Source organism: Setaria viridis, chromosome 3 (genome assembly GCF_005286985.2).
Source record: "Setaria viridis chromosome 3, Setaria_viridis_v4.0, whole genome shotgun sequence".
Taxonomy (NCBI): Eukaryota; Viridiplantae; Streptophyta; class Magnoliopsida; order Poales; family Poaceae; genus Setaria; species Setaria viridis.
Genome location: NC_048265.2, coordinates 25,452,394 through 25,473,434, shown reverse-complemented (window position 1 = coordinate 25,473,434; position 21,041 = coordinate 25,452,394). Strand labels below are relative to the sequence as shown.

The 21,041-nt window shown below is 45.5% G+C and overlaps 2 protein-coding genes across 2 annotated transcripts; both read left to right on the top strand.

Annotated features, from left to right (window-relative positions):
• Nucleotides 1-2,046: 2,046 nt before the first annotated feature.
• Nucleotides 2,047-3,952, top strand: LOC117850510 (rho GDP-dissociation inhibitor 1). Its single transcript, XM_034732344.2, has 5 exons — nucleotides 2,047-2,587; nucleotides 2,658-2,724; nucleotides 2,815-3,033; nucleotides 3,538-3,662; nucleotides 3,744-3,952. Exons 1-5 carry the CDS (start codon nucleotides 2,447-2,449, stop codon nucleotides 3,822-3,824), a joined length of 633 nt encoding a protein of 210 aa, XP_034588235.1. The 5' UTR covers nucleotides 2,047-2,446; the 3' UTR covers nucleotides 3,825-3,952.
• Nucleotides 3,953-9,744: 5,792 nt separating this feature from the next.
• On the top strand, nucleotides 9,745-17,014 carry LOC117850964 (protein NRT1/ PTR FAMILY 2.7). Its single transcript, XM_034732851.2, has 4 exons — nucleotides 9,745-9,935; nucleotides 10,035-10,252; nucleotides 10,351-10,922; nucleotides 16,009-17,014. Exons 1-4 carry the CDS (start codon nucleotides 9,809-9,811, stop codon nucleotides 16,820-16,822), a joined length of 1,731 nt encoding a protein of 576 aa, XP_034588742.1. The 5' UTR covers nucleotides 9,745-9,808; the 3' UTR covers nucleotides 16,823-17,014.
• Nucleotides 17,015-21,041: the final 4,027 nt, after the last annotated feature.

Genomic DNA, 21,041 nt, shown 5'->3' with positions numbered 1-21,041 from the left:
TCTCCCTCTTTGCCTGATCCAGACTCTTGACAGTGCACTCTACACACTTTGAAGAATCCTATAGGTCCATAGCTTCAGTGTGTACCACCTCCTCGGGGACTTTCAAGCACTTCCTCAGCTGAGATACGTTGAACAGTGGGTGTACCCTGCCTATTGACGGTCGTTAAGTACCAAATATGGCCGTCAATTATCTCAAAAAATAAATTAAAATGATGTAGTTCCACTTGTACTTGAAGATTATTTGTATGCAGGAGTTTATTCACAAAAGGAGGAGAAAATACACCAGAGAAGAAAAAAATAACACCAACCAATCGTGAATCGCCACATGGATAGAACATGGATCAAAGGCCCCACAAATGGAGGCAAACCGACTTAACTCACAAGAAATCACCGCATACCCACCTCAGGGCCCACCAGGCAGTGTTTCAACCAATAGACAATGCACAAAAGGTGGCACCAAGGGGTCAGTCGAACCGCCTCTGGCTCCCCTCGCCTCCAGATGTCATGTATCGATCTCCACCTCATTCCTTACATCGGTTGTTGGGGTTTCGTGTAGGATAACAACTTAGAACCACCTCCAAGCCCCTATTAAAGGAAGGGTGTGGCCTCACTTCCAACACACACCAAAACAATCATTTTCTCTTGCATATTTTAGTCTCTAGGCTAGAGGAGTTTAGGCTAAGAGTAGCTCTACTCTTTGGTTCCCAAGTGATCTTAGAGAATTGGGTATGGCTCTTGTATCCTTTCCTTCTTGCATGACTTTGAGCTTAGTAATGAAATTATCTTCTTTACATATTGTTGTGTTTGGTTCATTTGCTATCTTATTAGTAATATGTTCCTACCATGGGTTATACTTGGATTATATACAATGCATGTTTAGGCTAGTCAATCTATACTGGTATTGTGATCTTTATGGTTGCTCTAGTTTCATGCTTGTTGATCCGAAGGGTCAGAGCTCCCGAGGAGATTAGAGTATTTTTTTATAACACAAGTGTGGTTCTTGGGTTAGTTAAATACCATTGGATGCGGGTGTTTCCCACAGGTCATAGAGGTAGGCGGCAAGTGGTGGCAGCACTATCCATCCTACGTAATCCTCCAAGTTCAGATATGACATAAGAGCCCACGGGTTGTAGAGGTAGGCGGCAAGTAGTGGTAGCACTATCCGTCCTATGTAATCCTCCAAGTTCAAGTATACCGTTAGAGTTCATAAATTAGTCGTAACATTGCTAACAGACTAGCAGGGAAGGTCTCTCGATATTGCCTGGGTGCATAGAACTAAGTCCTCACCATGTATATATGTATGAGCTGTGCAATTCATGTAAAGAAGTACATAAGGATCCTTAGCTCTCTTTTGTCTTTCTCCTCGTAACCTAAGTTATCTCTTTTATCCGAGTTTGGTTCTTTTGTTTGTAACATTACCCTTATACTATCTCTTACCTGTATTTGGAGTTTGGTATGTCAATTAAGATATAATCATGAGCATAGTAACTCTTTTGATCTCCCTGGGGAAAAATAAATAACAATACATAAATACTCACCGATGAAATGTTGCAACAGTATATCTATGCGCTTGCGGATTTATATATGATCATAAGAAATACCAACAGTGTGGTGCAACTAACCTAGATATGGTCATGTGCAAATTCTTATCTTTTGCTACACAGCTTGCTACTACCCGAATGCAAACCAAGGTATTACCTCGGCATATAACATGACTCTCTACACACTCAATCATAATTAAGTTGGTACTATATACATATAACATAAATACTAGATGCCACACACTTTCAAAATATACTCATCAAGAATCTCATTTTATAGATATCTTAGCTAGTAAGGAATGCAATGGACCAAACCATTTTCAAGACATAAATTTAATCGATCCAACAACAATGACATTTAATGAGATCCATCCAAAATAGGATGCATGCATGCATGTTTTGCACCCAGTTGTCTTTTTCTTATTAAGGTAAGAGCTAAGCATGCATGCATAAACTTGATTTGGGCTAATGCTGCGTTGAAACACATAGGAGCACAAGGAAGAAATTAGTGGATACAGAAGGTGAAGAAAGGAACCAAGAAAAGTGCGCTAAGTTTAGAAACCAACACACCAAGGCGAAAGTGATTGGTCACAACGGCCGGCTCCCAGGTCTCCCGGTTGAGGCGGTTACGCGGGGCACGGCTGAACGCACATCTGGTGGCCCTCCCGTGGCTGGCTAGGCTGCTATCTTGTACACTATGAACATTTCCTCCCCTTCCCTCCCCTCCCCTGCCCACCTCCACCACTTTGAACCCCCACTCCCTATGCTGCACAGAAACAAAACGAAGCACACCACGCCTGCTCCCAATCTCTGAATAGTGCTACCTCATCCATTCGTATTAGTCCCATTGCGTGTGCAGCTCCTCCAGATCGACTGTGTTAGGAGTGCAAGCACGTGTTTAGCCCATGGATGATAAGAAGGAGAAGGAGAAGGAGAAGCACGAAGGGACCGAACATGAGGAGGAGGAAGAGGATGAAGATGGTAACAAGCGCGCCGTTGTGCTTGGCCCCCAAGTCCCCCTCAAGGAACAGCTCGAGCTCGATAAGGTATATGCATTAGCATCTTTTTCTGTTTTGGACCACTTGAGAAAAATTTATCTTTTAATTGTTTGTGTAGGATGATGAGAGCCTCAGGAGGTGGAAGGAACAACTCCTTGGACAAGTTGACACAGAGCAGCTCGGAGGTAATTGTAACCTCTTCTTTACCACATTTTCATCATGTTACCTTGTCAGATCATGGTGCATTCCTAAATACATCAACAATTTTGGTGCAGAAACTGCGGAGCCAGAGGTCAAGGTGTTGAACCTGACAATTTTGTCGCCAGGCCGGCCAGATCTAGTCTTGCCCATCCCATTCCAGGCAGATGAGAAGGGCTATGCATTCGCACTAAAGGATGGCAGCCCCTACAGCTTCCGTTTCTCCTTCATCGTGTCCAACAACATCGTGTCGGGCCTCAAGTACACCAACACTGTTTGGAAGACCGGAGTTAGAGGTGAGGACACCACTAATGCATCATGTATGATTATTAGTACATAATTCAACATGATTAATTTGTATGATGAATTCAACAACCAACTCATACAGATCACGCTAAAGGATTGTTTGAATCTCATGTCAACTTAAAATTTACGAGCAATAGACAGCCTTGGGGACTTTCTATTTCTCTTTTCTTTGCTTTTTGAAAAGAACAACTTGCAATTTCTCTAGTTCATGATCTACTTTTTTTTTAGTAAGTTCATGATCTACTTAAAGTTGTTGTACAGTTTGAAACTTTAGTGACACTTGAAGAAATTTTATCTTTTTACTGATAGGTTAGGAGGCATTGCATGATTTACATTACTGTGCTATCAGTTTAAGATGTCTAATAACTATAACGTGATCTTATTGCTGAAAACCAACAAAAGAAATTGTGCATCCAACCAAAAGAATAACATGAGAACATGAGCATCTGGTACAAGAGTAGGTTTTGATCCTTGACAATCTTTCTATATTGCAGTGGAGAACCAGAAGATGATGCTGGGAACGTTCAGTCCCCAGCAAGAGCCCTATATCTACGAGGGCGAAGAAGAGACTACCCCTGCTGGCATTTTTGCAAGAGGTTCCTATTCTGCTAAACTAAAGGTACATTTGTTTGCCAACTTTGTCGTTGATGCTTCAAGATCATTGCTTCGTCAATCATTAATGTAACGCATTCTCTTACAGTTTTTTGATGACGATGGCAAGTGCTACTTGGAGATGAGTTACTACTTTGAGATAAGGAAGGAGTGGCCAGCGACCCAATGATGTGGAGCAGAACTCGCTTGTTTAAATATATTAGAGCTCATAGCAAAGCAAAGCAGGAGATGCGCTATTTCTTCTAGAATGATTGGTTCACCATGTTGTCGTTTTTATTTGTTTTGAGTGTGTCATTTAACACTGTTCGTTGCATAATATTGTTTATCCAATTATATAATCAGTCCTGTATTCTGATACACATATATATTTATGCATTGATAAACTTCTGGCTTCTTTGAAACACACGCTTCCTCTAGTCCTGTGCCTACCACTCATTAATCAGAACTTGTCGCTTCTTACAATATGAATGATGAACCCATTTCACAAGAGTGGTGGCTCATTTGTGCTTCGGCAATGACCATTTCTATCTGGTCGATCAAGGACTTGTGCTTGCATGTTAAGCTTTTTGTGCTCGCGACAGGCTTGCATGTTAAGCTGTTAATGCACTTGCCATGTTTCTTAGATATGTAGACAAACAATGTCTTAGTGCATTGGATGCTGCATCAGATCTACAATGCAAATCCATTTCTTGTGCAGGATAAAGGTTAAATTGGCGCTAGCTAATGCTTGTTGAAGGGCAACCCAGCTAGCAGGCATAGCTACCACCTGTACTACGTTAAAGGTCGTGGAACCTTCGACATTGAGAAGGAGTTTTACGGTGCATCAAATCAATAGAAGCCATTACATTGGGAATGGATCCAGAGCTGTATGGGTAACGGAAGCTATGATTCCATTCTTTGTTTGGTTGAACAGAGATCAGCACCGGAGGAGGCGGAAGGAAGAAGAGCAGAGGCTTTTCCCTTCGGCACCTCGGCATACCACCATTGATTCCTGCAAGCATGAGCGGCAAGGAAGAAGAGGAGGTCAGGGGACCTTGCAGCAGAGAAGCGGAGCACAAGGTTAATTCGCTGAGCCTTGCCGAACTCGAGGACCAAGGTTTTTCAATTTGATCGTCTGACGGAACTTGTTTGTTGAACTCGATGACAATCGGGGCGAAGAGCTCGCTGGGCCTTGCTGAACTCGATGACCAGGCTGAATTTGACCAGCACCGAGGTAGATTTTGGCCCAGGTGATTTTGATTTTTTTTGTGGAGGAGCTCGATTCAGAAATGGATGGGCTGGACCTGGCTCTCGTCAGACTCGATTAGAGCACCACGAAAGGGATGGGAATTTTCCTGTTCTTTTCCTTCCAGATCCTTGCCATGCTGCAGCGCAATCGCTTACCACCCCAAATCGAACGTAGTCGCCTCACTGAAGGCCCAGCTTTGGTTACCCTCCCATTGAAGGCGAAACAAACAGAAATCAGTGGAATCAGAAGTGTTCTGGAATTCGAAATACTTCAGTTGCCACCGAAATGGTAAATGAGTTTCTAACCGGTCAATGAATTCATTTTTAAAACAAAATTGGCTAGAATTTGATGTCAATTAAGGAATTGAGCACTCTTAGAGAATAAGAATATGGTGGCCTGATGGGGGAGAACGAGAGAAAAAAAAAATGGGTGAGGAGCTAAAGACGAAGATGCTGAAACCACACTGTTTCTGCGTTCCTTAGCCGTTACAAAGTGAGAGAAGCACAAATAAGGAGAGTACATGGGTTGGTATAGAACTTAATAATGATAAAAAAATTCAAATTTGATCGATTTTTTTACCAATTCGATTTTCAATTTGATCCTCACCGAAATTCGGTCAATGCCGACCGAATCCCAGCACAACATTGGACAGACACTCTAATAGGATCATCCCGTGAAATGGCCCAACCAAACAACGGTCAACGAGTACAATCACAATTCTTGTATGTAATGGGATGGGATCCCATTACATTCATCCTTCACATCAATCATCAGTGCCAACCTACTGTTAGGATCGCACTTCCAAAAACACCTGCACTGTCACTCTGTCAGCACAGGTGCATATACAGTTATCCACACCCCGCCTGCACGCTGCACGCACACCTTTCTTCCAGGAGCTGCATGCCAACCACAGCCGTGATCTTTACGCACTCCAGTGCTGCTATGTCAACGTCATAATTGATAAATTGACCTAGTGCTTATTGCAATGTCGCCCACCAATACGAAAAGCTACTTCCTGCGTTCCACGCGCCTATCAGATTGAAGGCTGACAAAATCGCATCCTAGTTGTTTTTCTATCCATATGGACAGCAGTAGTATGAGGAGGACAACATAAAAACTCCAACTGGCAAGAAACTGGAGGTTTCGTTGAATAAAGAATTTACAACCACAGCGTCTGATAAACACGTCCGCGGCATTGGCATCCAGATGACTTAGAGTTGGACTCAGGAAAACAACTTAGCATCTACATGTGTTCACCTTGGGCTGAAATAATGTCAGTTTTGGTAAATTAATGTTATTTACACACACTTACTCTGTTCATTTCCGCAAGGCTGGCATCGCACAGTTTTAAAAGTTAGACTGACATTCTTAAATTAAGTATATAATTAGTCTAGTAGTAGTTGGCTAGAACTAGCAAGGTTCCAGTTCCAATTTAGAAATACATGCACATCTTATATAGTTGAGGAATATTTATCATAGTAATAATGGACGCATGTTATTAGGTGGTGGCACACTGGCACCAATCACCAAAGATCATATAGGAAGTATATCCAAAATGAAACCTTCATTCAGCACATAAACACCACTAATGAAACACGTGAACGAGGCTCAAAAACAGAAATCTATACAATTTTTATGTAGATTAATGCGGAGATAGGGTTGTTGACAACCTATTGGTTATTTTTGAAAGCGCACTAACAAGAAAGAGCCTTGCTGATAAAGTTGATTTGATGACATCTGTTTCAAACGCGTACAAATGGCTGTCCAATATAATCCACTTCACATCTCTCTCTGATTAGAACGGTTGCATATGATAGAGAGACAACTTAGAGACAATTCCCTATTTGACACTAGAAAAATAACTCAAAAAATTTTAGTTCCCTATTTGACACCGAGTTCAACTATCATTCCTCTACGACACCCTGTTGCATTTTCCGTTCGAGAACCGTTAAATGCCCTGCAAAAAGATGATTTTACCTCAATGAGCTCCACCACCCTTCTCCCTCCTCTCCCCCTCCCCCCCTCTCCCTCCTCTGCTCCACACCGCACAGGCTCATTCGCTCCTGGCCAGGCCTCCTCTGCTCGGCCGCTGTCAACCGTCCCGTCCTCCACGCCAACGCCCCGGCCCAGCCGCGCCTCCCCCCTTCGTCCTCGTTGCCACGGGGCCGGCCGCACCCCTCCCCGCTGCTCTATTCCGGCCGTGGCGGCCGTCTCCACCCCTCCCCACGCCCGTCGATGGATCTGCCACCGATGATGCCCTTCACCGCGGTGGCTCAGTGGAGGCAGCCTGCGGTGGCTGTCACTGGCTCCGCGGCTAGCCCCTGCGGCAACGAGTAGGAACGGGGAGGCGCGGCCGGGCAGAGGGCGGCGGTGTGGAGCACAGAGATCCGCCTAATGGGCCGGCGTAGCCTCGGGTTGTCGAATGCCAGCTGCAAGTGCGCCGCCATGTAGCGATGAGATCATCGTTGGGGCTCTGCAAGCGAGCTCGCACTGTCAGCGTCATTGCGCGCACGCGGTAACAAAGAAAGAAGAGAAGAGCAGAGCAGAGGCAGAGAGGTGCACACACGCATGTGCCTGGATGGTTCGGAACGCCGGCTTGTTTAGCTGCCTGAGCAGCGCCTGCACCCTCCTATACCACCAGGGCAACCGGAGCTCCTCGCCAGGCCAGAACGACCACTTCTCGTTCACCGCGGACGCCAATGCCGCCACCATAGCAAGAAACAGCGTGACAAGGAGCACAAGGGCAGCGAACGGCGTTGCGCTGGGCGCCATGTCAATGCGGGGTCCTAAGTGCTGGCTTGTGGAACCTCCTGCAAGGTTGCTGCTTCCGCTCTTTGCTGCTGGTGAGCTTCTTCCAGGCTGACGAAGGAGAAGAATATATTGGCCGGCCCGTGTGGCTGCCTTGCTTGGCGCGCGCCGCTTGCTTGCTTGCTATTGCCTTGGGAGTTGGCGCTGCTGCTGCTGCTGCCACAAGTCTTGCTGGGCACCGACCGGCAGCGCGGCTCTGAAGTGAGAGACTGAGAGGTGCGAACTGGCTAGGACGCGGCCGGGCGGAGGGCGGCGATGTGGAGGAGGCACGGCAGTGGGCCAGCACCTTGACGGCAGCCTGGCCAGGAGCGGACGAGTCTGTGCGGTGTGGAGCGGAGGAGCGGGAAGGGTGGTGGGATCCACAGGGGTAAAATCATCTTTTTGCAGGGTATTTAACGGTTTTCAGATGGAAAATTCAATAGAGTGTTGTACAAGAATGAAAATTGAACTTGGTGTCAAATAAGAAACTAAAATTTTTTAAGGGTCAAGAAAAGAACCAGCAGTTTTTCTAGGGTTAAATAAGGAATTGTCTCGACAACCTGTGACTTACATTTTCCCATGGCAAACAAACTGACTGCCACTATGCCACCATGAAGATTTGTGGAAATCGTGGCTGAACCCATGCGAATGATTGAAGAAATGTGTTACATAACAAAGCAGTCGATCAGGAAGCAACGCTGCATCTATGTCAACTAGACCCAATCATTTGTCATGTCGGGTTCGGGTCAGGCTAAAAAAAATCGGCTGATTTTTCATCCAGCCCAAGCCCAACAACGGGCCAAAGATTTGGGCTTGTGCCTGATCCGACAATTACTCAAGTCAGCCAGGTTCATGCAGGACGGCTTATAGCACTTTTGGGTTTGTTATGTCAGGTTGTTTCAGGTTTTGGGTCAAAATTTTGTGCCTGGCCTTGGTGGAGGTTGGACAGATATCAACGTTTGTGAGTCACAACTTGTTGGCCGTGCGACAGGGTTTGCCGCTTTATGACTCAAAATCGGCCATTAGTGGTTTACAGTTTTTGCCTCAAAACTAACCAACCATTGGCGTGTTTGCTAGTTTGAACCTCAAAACGTGGGGATGATGCATAGCAACAGCCCTAAGCTTGCATCAAATTGAAGCAAAGCCATGAAGGCTTGAGTCCTCACTTATACTTGACAGACATATTATTCCAATAATTATGTTGTCATTCAATTACTAAAATCATAAGTAATGGCCTATAATTGTGGCAATTTTCACTACACTCTAGCCGAAGGCTTATTAACGGTCTGAGCTGCACATGCACTGAATGTTTTGGTGGCTACTCATCCTTCAAGAAAATTCAATTCCGATGGAATGCTAAGCCTACATGCCGTAAGTGAATAAAATGCCTTGTACATTTTACTGAAGACAAGTACACGTATTATATGTTCATTTGGAGATAGAGGGACCTAGCAAAGGTTGTTTGCTGGGCCCTTTACGCTAGATCGTGGCCCTGCCACAATCATACTCCGAGGTCCCTCTGTTTTTATTTCTATGACATTTAGGTCAAGCATATTTAAGAACGGTGGCAGCGAGGGAGGGAGAATGAGGTCTGTATGCAAGGAGGGGATGCCGGGATGGACGTTAAGGACCAGTTGGAGGGGATCATGGGCCCAGATATATATTTCACTTCCTTTTAGAAATTTGTGACTAATTTTGTTTCTTTTGTTTTCTTGAAATTTAGGTGGAAAGGTCGTGTTAGGGGTGGATGTTTATTTTTAAGAATTGTAGGCTGTTTTCCTTTATCCATGGTGATGTAAGGGTCATGGCCGGAATGGCATCTTATTTATGATATATGGATTCCAGCAGATGAACGAACACTAATCCCCCATAACTTTGAGGAGTTGGCTCACCGAACTAGAGAAGAATACGATTCGACCCGATAGAAAGAAATGCTACCTATTAGTGAGCTCAACTAATTAAAGATCTCGGGCACTTCAATTTTGTTTAATTTATAATAAAAAGGACCAAGCGCACGGCCAACTACTCCTCTGAACTCTACTCCCTAGTGTCAGTGTCACGCAGACTCTACGCCCGTGCCTATAAGTGATACATCAGTGCCAGTGTCCAACGCGGAAGACAGAGAAAGATTCAGCAGCATGGAAGCGAACGGGACGCAAGAACCACCGCCTCGCCGTAGCCTCGGCGTGGATCATGAATCCCTGCAGCAGCCGCAGAGCGATCCCAAGAGGAAGGGTGGATGGATCACCTTCCCTTTCCTTGGAGGTCGATCTCTTTCTCTGTCCTGATCGATCGATCAATTGATTTGCCCGAGCGCTGCAGTGCAGTGAGAGGAATTTTACGTGTGTGTATGTCATGGTGCAGTGGCGATGATGGGGCTTGGTGTGGCGACGAGCGGCGCGTTGAACAACCTGGTGGTGTACCTGATCAAGGAGTACAACGTGCCGAGCGTCGACGCGGCCCAGATCTCCAACATCGTCGCCGGCTGCCTCAGCTTGGCCCCGGTCGCCGGCGCCATCGTCGCCGACGCCTTCTTCGGCTGCTACCCAGTCGTCGCCGTCTCCATGGCCTTCTCCACCCTAGTAAGTGCCCGTACCTCTTCTCGTAAGTCGTATTGATCGGACCGTGCCTGTTTAATGAACTCGCTCACTAACGCATGTACACGTACGCACGCTTGCAGTCCTTGGTCGTGTTCACCCTGACGGCGAGCCTGCGCGGCCTCCGTCCGGCGCCGTGCCAGCCGGGCGACGGCGCGGGGCCTTGCCAGCCGGCGTCGGCCGGGCAGATGGCGGCGCTGTACGCCGGCGTGTTCCTGATGTGCGTGAGCGCGGCGGGGTCGCGGTTCAACCAGGCGACCATGGGCGCGGACCAGTTCGACGACCCGGCCGACCGCGACGTGCTCTTCAACTGGTTCTTCATCTTCTTCTACGCCTCCTCCGTGCTGGCCTCCACGGTGATCGTCTACGTCCAGGACACGGTGTCGTGGACGCTGGGCTTCGGCGTCTCCGGCGCCGCCAGCGTGGTGGGGCTCGCCGCGCTGCTCGCCGGCGCGCGGTACTACCGCCGGCCCGCCGTGCGGGGGAGCCCGTTCACGGGGCTCGCGAGGGTGGCCGTTGCCGCCGCCAGGAAGAGGAAGGTCAACGTGGCGACGTCAGGGGAGCTGAAGTTTTACCACGGACCACGACGGAGCGGTGACGGCGACGACAAAGCTGGTAACGGTGAGACTGACCAAGCTCCAAGCGACAGCTTCAGGTATGGAAATTATATACGCTCTTGGACTGTTGAACATATCTTCTTCCGTAGTATTACTCATGTCTGTGCATGGTGATTAAAGAATTAAAACTTTTAATATAAATTAAGTGCCATTGCCAAGATACAACACGATAATATGGTTAGGCTGTCTGTTTCGTGCCACTCTGTCTCTTATAACAAGCAGCATATATTAGTTGCATACCCACGAGAGATGTCTTGTTAAGGACGTACTTAAGTACACTGCTCCCACCACGATATGGACGATATATAATATGGTCTTCAATGTATATAATTTAAAACTCACTATTTTTCTGTTATATAAATAGCATATAAAATATGACTTTCAAGGTTAAAACTCAAAAGTAATAAAGGTTCCACACCATTTTTTGCGAAAGAACTAAATGTTATACATGATAGTCATTTTCACAAATTTCATCGAAACCAGCTTGTTTATAGAACATCAAGTATATATGTACTATACAATTTTCTAAAGCAGATGGAAGCGCACAGTCACCCAAAAAGAAGTCACCAACACTTGGCAGTTCCTCCATTAAATCAGATAAATAGAAGAAGAATCTTGTGGATAATTTGACAAGACATCGAGACTACTTCCTCCATCCCTTTTTAAGCATCCCTTTTTAAGTGTGGCTCAGGAAGCGTGACTGCGAGGGAAACACGGTTCCCGAGCGACACTTAAAAAGGGACATAGGGAGTATGTGAGAACGAACCATAGGCATGAAAGTTGCTGACATAACAAAGAGTATAATTTAGAGCGTGTTTGGATCAATCGCTAAAGTTTATCCCTTGTCATATCGAATGTTCGGATACTAATTAGAAAGACTAAACATGAGTTAATTATAAAACTAATCGCAGAAACCCTGAGCTAATTCGCAAGACAAATCTATTAAGCTTAATTAATCCATCATTAGCAAATGGTTACTGTAGCACCACATTGTCAAATCATAGATTAATTAGTCTTAACAGACTCGTCTCGCGAATTAGCCTCCATTTGTGCAATTAGTTTTATAATTAACCTATATTTACTACTCCTAATTAGTATCAAAGATCTGATGTGATAGGGGCTTTTAGCTTAAAAAAACAAACATCCCTAATCATCCCAAAGTGCGCAAAAGGAAAAAGCATTGCCTTACCTTTTCACGTGCAGCAGCAGGCATATTCTCTGAATGGCACTCACGACGACGCCGACACGGCATCAATGATGGACCTGCATAATCCTCTGCTTCTATTCCAAAGTTACGGACTTTCCCAGCACTAGCAACAATAATAGTAGGTAACTTTAAACTTTGAAAACAAACTAACAGAAGAACCCTTTAGCAGACACGACTGACAAGATCGTAAAACTCAGACATGTGAGATGTAGGAGGCTTTTTTCGAAATGGGAAGTATGTTTGCACGAGTTTGTGAGCAATTTGGTTTTGAAATCCTGTTCCCTTTGTTCGTTTTCAATAACACGGAGTACTCTCTCCGTCTGAAATTCTTGTTCGTTTTGATTTTTTAGATACATACCTTTAGATGCAGATATGCATCTAGGTATATATTATATCTGGATACGTATCTAGAAAAGTTAAAAGAAATAGTAATTTGGAACGGAGGAAGTATTTTGAGAGGTCATCACCTAATGTCAAACGGTGTTAGCAAATACTACCTCCGTAACAAAATATTTGTCGCTGTGACTTTTTAGTCACGACGTTTGACCATTCATCTTATTCAAAAAAACTATGCAAGTGTCATTTATTTTGTTTGTGTCCTACTTTACCATTATAGGTATTTTAAGGATGACTTATCATTTCGTACATTTACAATAATTTTTTGCATAAGATGAATGATCAAACGTTGCAAGAAAAAGTCAACAACGATAAATATTTTGATATGACTAAATATATTTACTGCATTAAGCTAGCTGGTAGCTGCACATGTCCGGGCTTCCATTGTCATAAACCAGTCAAACATGCAAGCAGCAAGCCAGACAGCACCTTAAATGTCAGCAAAAATATACTGTACCAGTCACAGTGACGACAAGAAAGTTATGAAAGTGATTTTGTGGTATCACATCGATGGCGCGGCTTTAATTTGCTGATATATCTCCACAGGGCAGAAGCGAACAAAACTAACTATTCCAAGATCAGTGTGGGTTAACCAAAACATCAGTATCACGTTGATGAGAAAACGAAAGAGTAGGTTAGAACATTTCAGACAGACGGAAGAAGAATCACGACAACCACAATGACAAGAATTAGCCTCTACTTTGAAATTAAAGATCAAACAAAATCTTGCAATGCACTAGTCGAATCAACTAAAGTTCAGATTGCTATATATACGCCATGCGCGACATCACCACAATTGCTGCGGATATGCATTAAAAATAGTACGTAAAGCTCTAGGGAAGATTAGGCCCTTGATAGATAATTTAAGTAACATTGTTGAGATGCGCTCAACATTATTCTATTTCGGCTATGCCTGTTACGTGCAACTCCGGCCAGTTTTTCTAGCTGCTACTCCCTCCGTCCTAAATTACTATTCGTTTTGGCTTATCTAGATACATAGCTTTTACTATGAACCTAGATATATGTATGTCTAGATACATAGTAAAAATTATGTACCTAGAAAAAAATTACTATTCGTTTTGGCTTATCTAGATACATAGCTTTTGCTATGAACCTAGATATATGTATGTCTAGATACATAGTAAAAATTATGTACCTAGAAAAACTAAATGAATAGTAATTTAGGAACCGGAGAGAATAGGAGTTGGGAGATGTCATGTTCAGGACCTTTTCCGTTCCCTCTAGTTACAAATACATTATGTTTTGGACACCGGTATGATATTTAATGTGCAGCCGCGCTTGACAATTTTTATACTCATGAAATTTATAAGCTCTTTGCAATATTATGAAAGTATTTTTTAAAGATAAATCTCTACTATTATATGGTTTTCATCTTTCTAGAACAAACATTTTAAAACTTATTGACAATCCAAGACTTAAAATATTGGATTGCTACCTTGTTCGAGCAAGTACTATAACTTTTTTTTAAAAGAGTCACTCTTACCCGTCATCGTCACTCCCTTTTGCTCCATCATCGTTTTGACTTGTGTAGATGTGTAATGTTTGCTACGCATTTATATTTACATTATGTCTAGATACATAACAAAAATTATATATCTAAAAAAGTCAAAACAACTTATAATTTAAAATGGAGGGAGTATGTTCTAAGCTCATTCGCCTTATACACCGATTTAGCAAAAGATAAATATATGTAACAAATTATAAAAAAAATATATGTCCGAAGAACTTTGTGAGAGATCAAGATATACCTCGTCATGCAACAAGTTGCTTAAAAAACAAACGGCAAGCAGAACAATATGGCCGAGCATATATTACTCTTTGAACGGATCCTGTCTTGCACTTTATTCTAAAGCACCGGAACTCCCCAGGACCTTTTCTTAAAAAAAACAGGAATTTCACCGTACTAGATAGGTAACACTTGCTGTCAGTAAAAGCGTGAATTGTTGATCAAATAGTTCGAAATTAATTCGATCAACAATATCTATGACTTGATCCAACATTTTATGAATGTACACGAATTATATATTTTAATAAATAGTGACCACATGTGGAAAGAGAACACACTAGACCGTGATTGCCCCCCTCTCCAACCAGGTCTGCAGGTGCACCAGAAAGGGATAGGAAAAAAGTAGAAAAAAAGGCGGGGGAGATTTAGTAGGTGAGGGGTAGCGCACGAGGCGGAGCCAGGCAGAGGCATCGTCCACGTCGAGTGGAGGTGCTGCGCGTGGTGCCGTGGTGTAGGTGTTGCGTCCTTTGCTCGATGAGAGAGGGCAATAATGGTAGCATGATGATAATTTCTGCCCGCACGAATCCCCAGAAGTACTTGATTCAGAGTAGTTTTATTATTATTATTATTATTATTATTATTATTATTATTATTATTATTATTATTATTATTATTATTACAAATAATATCCTGGACTTGATTTGATGCCCTTGCAATTGGAGCAGCTGGCGTGGGCCAACTACGGAGAACCAGAACAGTATATATGCTTCACGGCCAATCTAGAACATTCTTACCATTCCTGGAGATGCCAAGATTTTATATAACTCGGGAGACCAAAGTTTGGTAGCTAGCCAGCTAGACACTGAAAAATCGATGCCTTCCAAAGGTCTTATTGAATATTGTTACCTCCATTCCAAATTATTTATTAGAAAATTCAAAACGACCTATAATTTGAAACGGAGGGAGTAGCATGCACCCGTAGGACCTTACATTGACCATAGAAACAAACAATACTTATTTTGACATCTGGTAAAAGAGAATCTTGAAAATAGAATCACATATCTACTCAAATCAAATGCTGCTTTTAGGTAACACTAGTCATTTTTGCCCGTCTAAGCAGCAAACCAGCCAAAATATATATTCCATATCAAGGGACAGCAACTCAATCATAAGAACCACAAAGATCTCAATAAATGCGAGAAAATGATTTGTGGCATCTTAATTATCGGTGGATAGCTTGGTGGGATTTTTTCAACATCAATGCAGCTGGTGGGAGGTTATAACCAAAAAACATCGGTGTCCTGGGACTGTCAGCTGAGCTAATCACGTCCTGTCAGGTCTGGATTGTCTGCTGTGCTTCCAAATATCGGATCAACACGATTTGCTCTATTGATTTTACAATACGCACGCATGCGGGTCTAGTGGAAAACACATAGGTTGCGTAGTTGCACAGATTGATTTATGTAGTCTCGTGCGAATTGTGGCTTCTTTGAAAAATGGAAAAGCTAGGAGATTGGAACACTTCAGAGTTCAGACTGAAGAAAGACTTCCTGGAAACCGAAGACATTTCAGACTTCCAACCATCACGGGCCACGACAGGCAGACTTGTTAGCATCAAAATAGTTTCAGTTCAAAGATGTACTACTAAACAAAACTGCATTGTAGTCAAATAAACTTGTGACTTGTGGGTGCTACCGTTTGCATTATCAATTACTCCAGTCACTTTCTATCAGTAAAATCACTGGCCAATGACATCACCGACAACTCATTGCAGCTTCCTGAACCGCGCCGCACTGATCACCGACGGCGACATCATCGCCGCGGACGGGTCGGTGGCGGCCCGGCCGTGGCGCGTGTGCACGGTGCAGCAGGTGGAGGACTTCAAGGCGGTGCTCCGCATCCTGCCGATCTGGAGCGCGACCATCTTCCTCAGCATCGCCATCGGCGTGCAGATCAACTTCACCATCCTGCAGGCGCTGGCCATGGACCGCGCCGCCGGCCGCTTCACCATCCCGGCGGGCTCCATGATCGTCGGCTGCCTCATCGCCGTCGTCATCTCCCTCGGCCTCCTCGATCGCGTGCTCCTCCCGCTCTGGCGGCGCGTCACCCGGCACGACCTGACGCCGCTGCAGCGCATCGGCGCCGGCCACGTCGTCACCATCGCCAGCATGGCCGCGTCCGCCGTCATCGAGCGGCGGCGCATGGACACCGTGCGCGCGCACGGCGAGGAGGGCAACCCGGCGTGGGTGTCGCCGCTGTCGGCGATGTGGCTGCTCCTGCCGTTCGCGCTGTCCGGAGCCGGCGAGGCTCTGCACTTCCCCGGGCAGGTGACGCTCTACTACCAGGAGTTTCCCCCGTCGCTCAAGAACACCGCGACGGGCATGGTCGCCATGATCGTCGCGCTCGGGTTCTACCTCAGCACGGCCCTCATCGGCGTCGTTCGGCGTGCCACGGCGTGGCTGCCGGACAACATGAACGCGTCCAGGCTGGAGAACCTCTACTGGCTGCTCACCGTGCTGGTGGCCGTCAACTTCGGGTACTACGTGTTGTGTGCCAGGTTGTACAAGTACCAGAACATCGGAAAGTAAAACCGGGGGGGTGGTTCGTCAGGACCGGAGGCATCACTCGCTGCATTCTTGGGTTCTGGCCAGTGACTTGCAGCTCTATGCAGTGTGCTTTTCGTGTGTGGTGGCTTAAGCTGTTCAGATTTCCTCCTGTGTAATAAGATCTTATGAAAGGGTCGCGTTGCTCTGCTCTACAAGATTACTAGCCTTTTCTAATGGTTTGCAATTGGCCAAAGATTTTTAGTACGGATGTGCTAGCACCCGGACGTCCGATAATTTTTTTTTATCGGACGCTCCGTCGTAACATTGAAAAATAACTATCAAAACATCAAAAATCAACACTTGCAACATGAAAATATGCACTAAAAATAGTTTTGGAACTCATGCACGCCATCCATCTCAAGGATAAAAAGTCCCCATGTGCAACATTTCATCATGTTTCATGCAACATTCATCAGAAGATAAATTTGCAACACCTTTACGTGCATGAAACATCTCGAATTGCTTCGTGCAACATTCAAAACAAACACATTGCAACAATAAAAATCACAAGTTGCAACATCTCGAATAGAAATAATTTTGTGATCTCAGCCAAATCAAGTACTGCAACAAGAAAAAAAAGCATCTCTTACAGCATTGCAACAACAAAAAACATCTCTTACAACATTGCAACAACAAAATAAAAAGAGGCCGAAACAAAGAAAACAACCATATGCAACATCGTGAACAAGATGGTGCAACACCCGATTGCTAGCAAGTTGGACTGTTGCAAACAGATGAAACATCAAAAGCCAACTGTTGCAACATCCAAAAATCTCTACTACAACACCAAGAGGTACCTATCGCAACATGGAGCCGTCAGTAGGTGCGCTGACACGGGTGCCGACTGTCGGGCATGCACCTCAGGCCCACGAGTAGACCTTGGATGGCCCACTAAGGGACGTACTCAGATGTAACCAGGACAAGGGATAGGCATATCCTACCCGGACTAGTCAAGTGTATGTATGGAAAACTACTCGGGTCTTACTGAGTAGAACTCTGTAATAGTACTCGACTAGGACTCAGGCTTGTAACCTTGCCCTCCCGTGTATATAAGGGCGGGCAGGGACCCCCTCAAAAAGAACAACTCCAGTTCATCCAAGATCAATACAAGCCAATACACAGGACGTAGGGTATTACACGATCTAGTGGCTCGAACCTGTCTAAATCGTGTTCCTTGCGTCACCATTGATTCCTTGATTTTCGACGATCCTTACCGCATAAAAGACCACCTAGGGTACCCCCTAGGCGGATTGCCGGTCTAAAACACCGACAGCTGGCGCGCCAGCTAGAGGCACTCGTCGAGTTTCTCAGCGCGAACTCAATGGCAACGGTCATCATCAAGCCCGTCTTCATCATCGAAGCGGGCGCAACCTTCGTTTTCGGATCCTGGCTCTGCATCGCCGATGGCTCGGGTTCGTTCCGGCGCCGGATCATCAACGCCCAGGAGAAGAAATCAGAGGATCTGATCAGAAAAAACCAAGATGTCAAAATCGACAACTTCGAGTTCGACTACACGTCAGACTCGACTTCACTTCGGACTAGTCGGTCTCAGTCACTTCCCAACTTAGCTTCGACTCCAAAACGGTTTCCGCACGGACTCCGCAATGCAGCCGAAGTCCACCAGGGTTTTCTTACTCGAATCCAACTCGAGCTCGGACACGACGGAGACGGCGACTCCGATTCGGTCTATCCGCCAGAGATACCATTATCTAGTCCAGCCCAAGGATTAGTAATAACTTCAACTTCACAAGGCAGATTCGTGCATTGGTCGGGCTTGAGACTACCTCCTCTTGCCCGCGACTACGACTCGCGCCTTGTCGCTCATATAGACAACCTCCCGTATCAGGAGGGTGTCCCACTCACTTCCAATCGCGAGGAAAGCTAACAGAGATTGCAACATCAAGCTCCGGAAGCTACTACCCGGACAAGGCAGTCCTTGTTATTACTCAAAATAACAACCCGGGTACTAGCTAGAACAGAACCCCCAGGCGATTAGCACAACTTGACAACATCTCCGAAGACGAGTCCACAGCTGACGCCCCACATAATGAAACCTCCGAGCAAAGAAACCAAAGAAGGACGCGCAATGCTACTCGAATCGAGCGACGGCAGTCAATGGCCACAAACATTCCCATCACAAACCTTGAAAGGGCTTTCGACGCAGTCCAGGCTCAAGAGCACAATACTCCACTTGCGGCAATCGCCTCAATCAATCTTTTAACGACGTTGATGCCTCAAGACAGGGAAAACAAAGCCACAGCCCAGCTTGTGCAACGCGGCAACGGACTAATCACACAACTCGCGGAGCAAGCTTACAAACTACTCGACAAAGAATCACCAATTCCATCTGTTCCTCACATCACAGCTCACCAAGAAGGCAGCAGAGGCGCTGCAGCCAACAACAACGCTCCAAGGAACGATAATGAAGTGGTCAACCAGCCTCGGCAACACAACCAAGGCCCAAGCAACCGCAAGGCCCCAATACGCCATAAAGATGTTGGAGAGGCCAGCTGCACCAACTCGGTCAAAAGTATTCGCCCTACTCGGAAGAACCACGAAGTATCAAACTTCAGTGACCTATGAGAAATCCTCAACAGTCGGCGCGAGCGAGAAGTCGACAACTACAATCACTTTCCTGCTTTCACAAATCGGGTAATGAAGATAAAACTACCCGAGAAGTTCAAGCCGACAGGAATTACCAAGTATGATGGAAAACAAGACCCAATCCAATGGCTACGATGCTACTCGCTAGCAGTACAAGCAGCCGGAGGCAATAACGATACCAAAGTCATCCACTTTCCCATTTGCATGGAACCCGCACCACTGACCTGGCTTGAGTCACTTAAACCCAAGTCAATCGACTCTTGGGCAGACTTAACAAAGGCTTTCACCAACAACTTCGCCGGCTCCATGGCTCGACTGGGCAACAAGATTGATTTAAGTCAAATTAAGCAGAAAGAAGGCGAGACCTTACGTGACTACTTGCGCCGATTCTTCGAAAAGAAGGCAACCATAGTTGACATTTCAGAAACAGACGTCATCGAGTGCTTTCCAGAACGGACTCCACGATCGACAGACATACCAAGACTTTGGTCGCCAATGGCCAACTAATGTCAAAGACCTCAAAGTTATGGTGCAACAGTGGGCAGATGAAGAAGACAAAGAGCGAGAACGGTTCGGCTCCCACCGCAATCATGGACGTGACAACAACAACAATAACCAAGATAGAACTCGACACAACGATACTCGAAACAATTTCTTGAGTAATCACAATCGCAAAAGGAAGCCCGACAACACTATCGCTACCATGACCAACTCCAGAAAAAAGGGATCCCGCAAAAACGATGAGGGGCTGATCTTCACCGAACTACTCAAAAAGCAGTGCCCATGGCACCCGACTAGCAAACACTCGGCAATAGACTGCTACAGCATGCGCCGAGTAATGCAAGACTTACCCGCACTACCACCACCTGAAGGATAAAGGCAAGAACAAAGTCCACAACGACGAAGAACAAGAGGCCGACTTCCAGACCGCCTCAAAAACCGTCAACGTCATCTTTGGCGGAATCCCTAGCACCGCATCCAAGCGAGCCAACAAACTCGTACTCAGGGAGATCATGGCCATCGAACCAACAGATCCAACACCGCTAAAGTGGTCAGAAGTACCCATTTCCTTCAGCAGAAAGGACCACTGGACCAAGTTCTCAGAACCAGGCCGTTTTCCTCTAGTACTCGATCCCGTGGTAGCAGGCTCAAAGCTAACCAAAGTCCTCATCAACGGCGGAAGTGGGCTCAACGTCATTTTTGCCAAGACATTGAGGAAGATGTGCCTCAACATCACTGAAATACTTACTCCAACAGATTCACCTTTCTACGGCATCGTACTTGGAAATGCAGCTATACCACTAGGACAAGTCGTCCTCCCAGTTACCTTTGGAACTAAAGAACACTATCGTACCGAGTACATCAGATTTGAAGTCGTCAACTTCGAGACATCTTACCACGCCATACTCGGAAGACCAGCACTTGCTAAGTTCATAGCCATACCACACTATGTTTACTTGGTACTCAAAATGCCAGGCCCCAAGGGAGAGCTAATGCTACGAGGAGATCTACGATGATCCTACGAATGCGACACCGAAGCTGTGGAAATCGCCGCAACTTCTCAAGCACCTAGTCCCATGCAACAAGTCTTCACAGC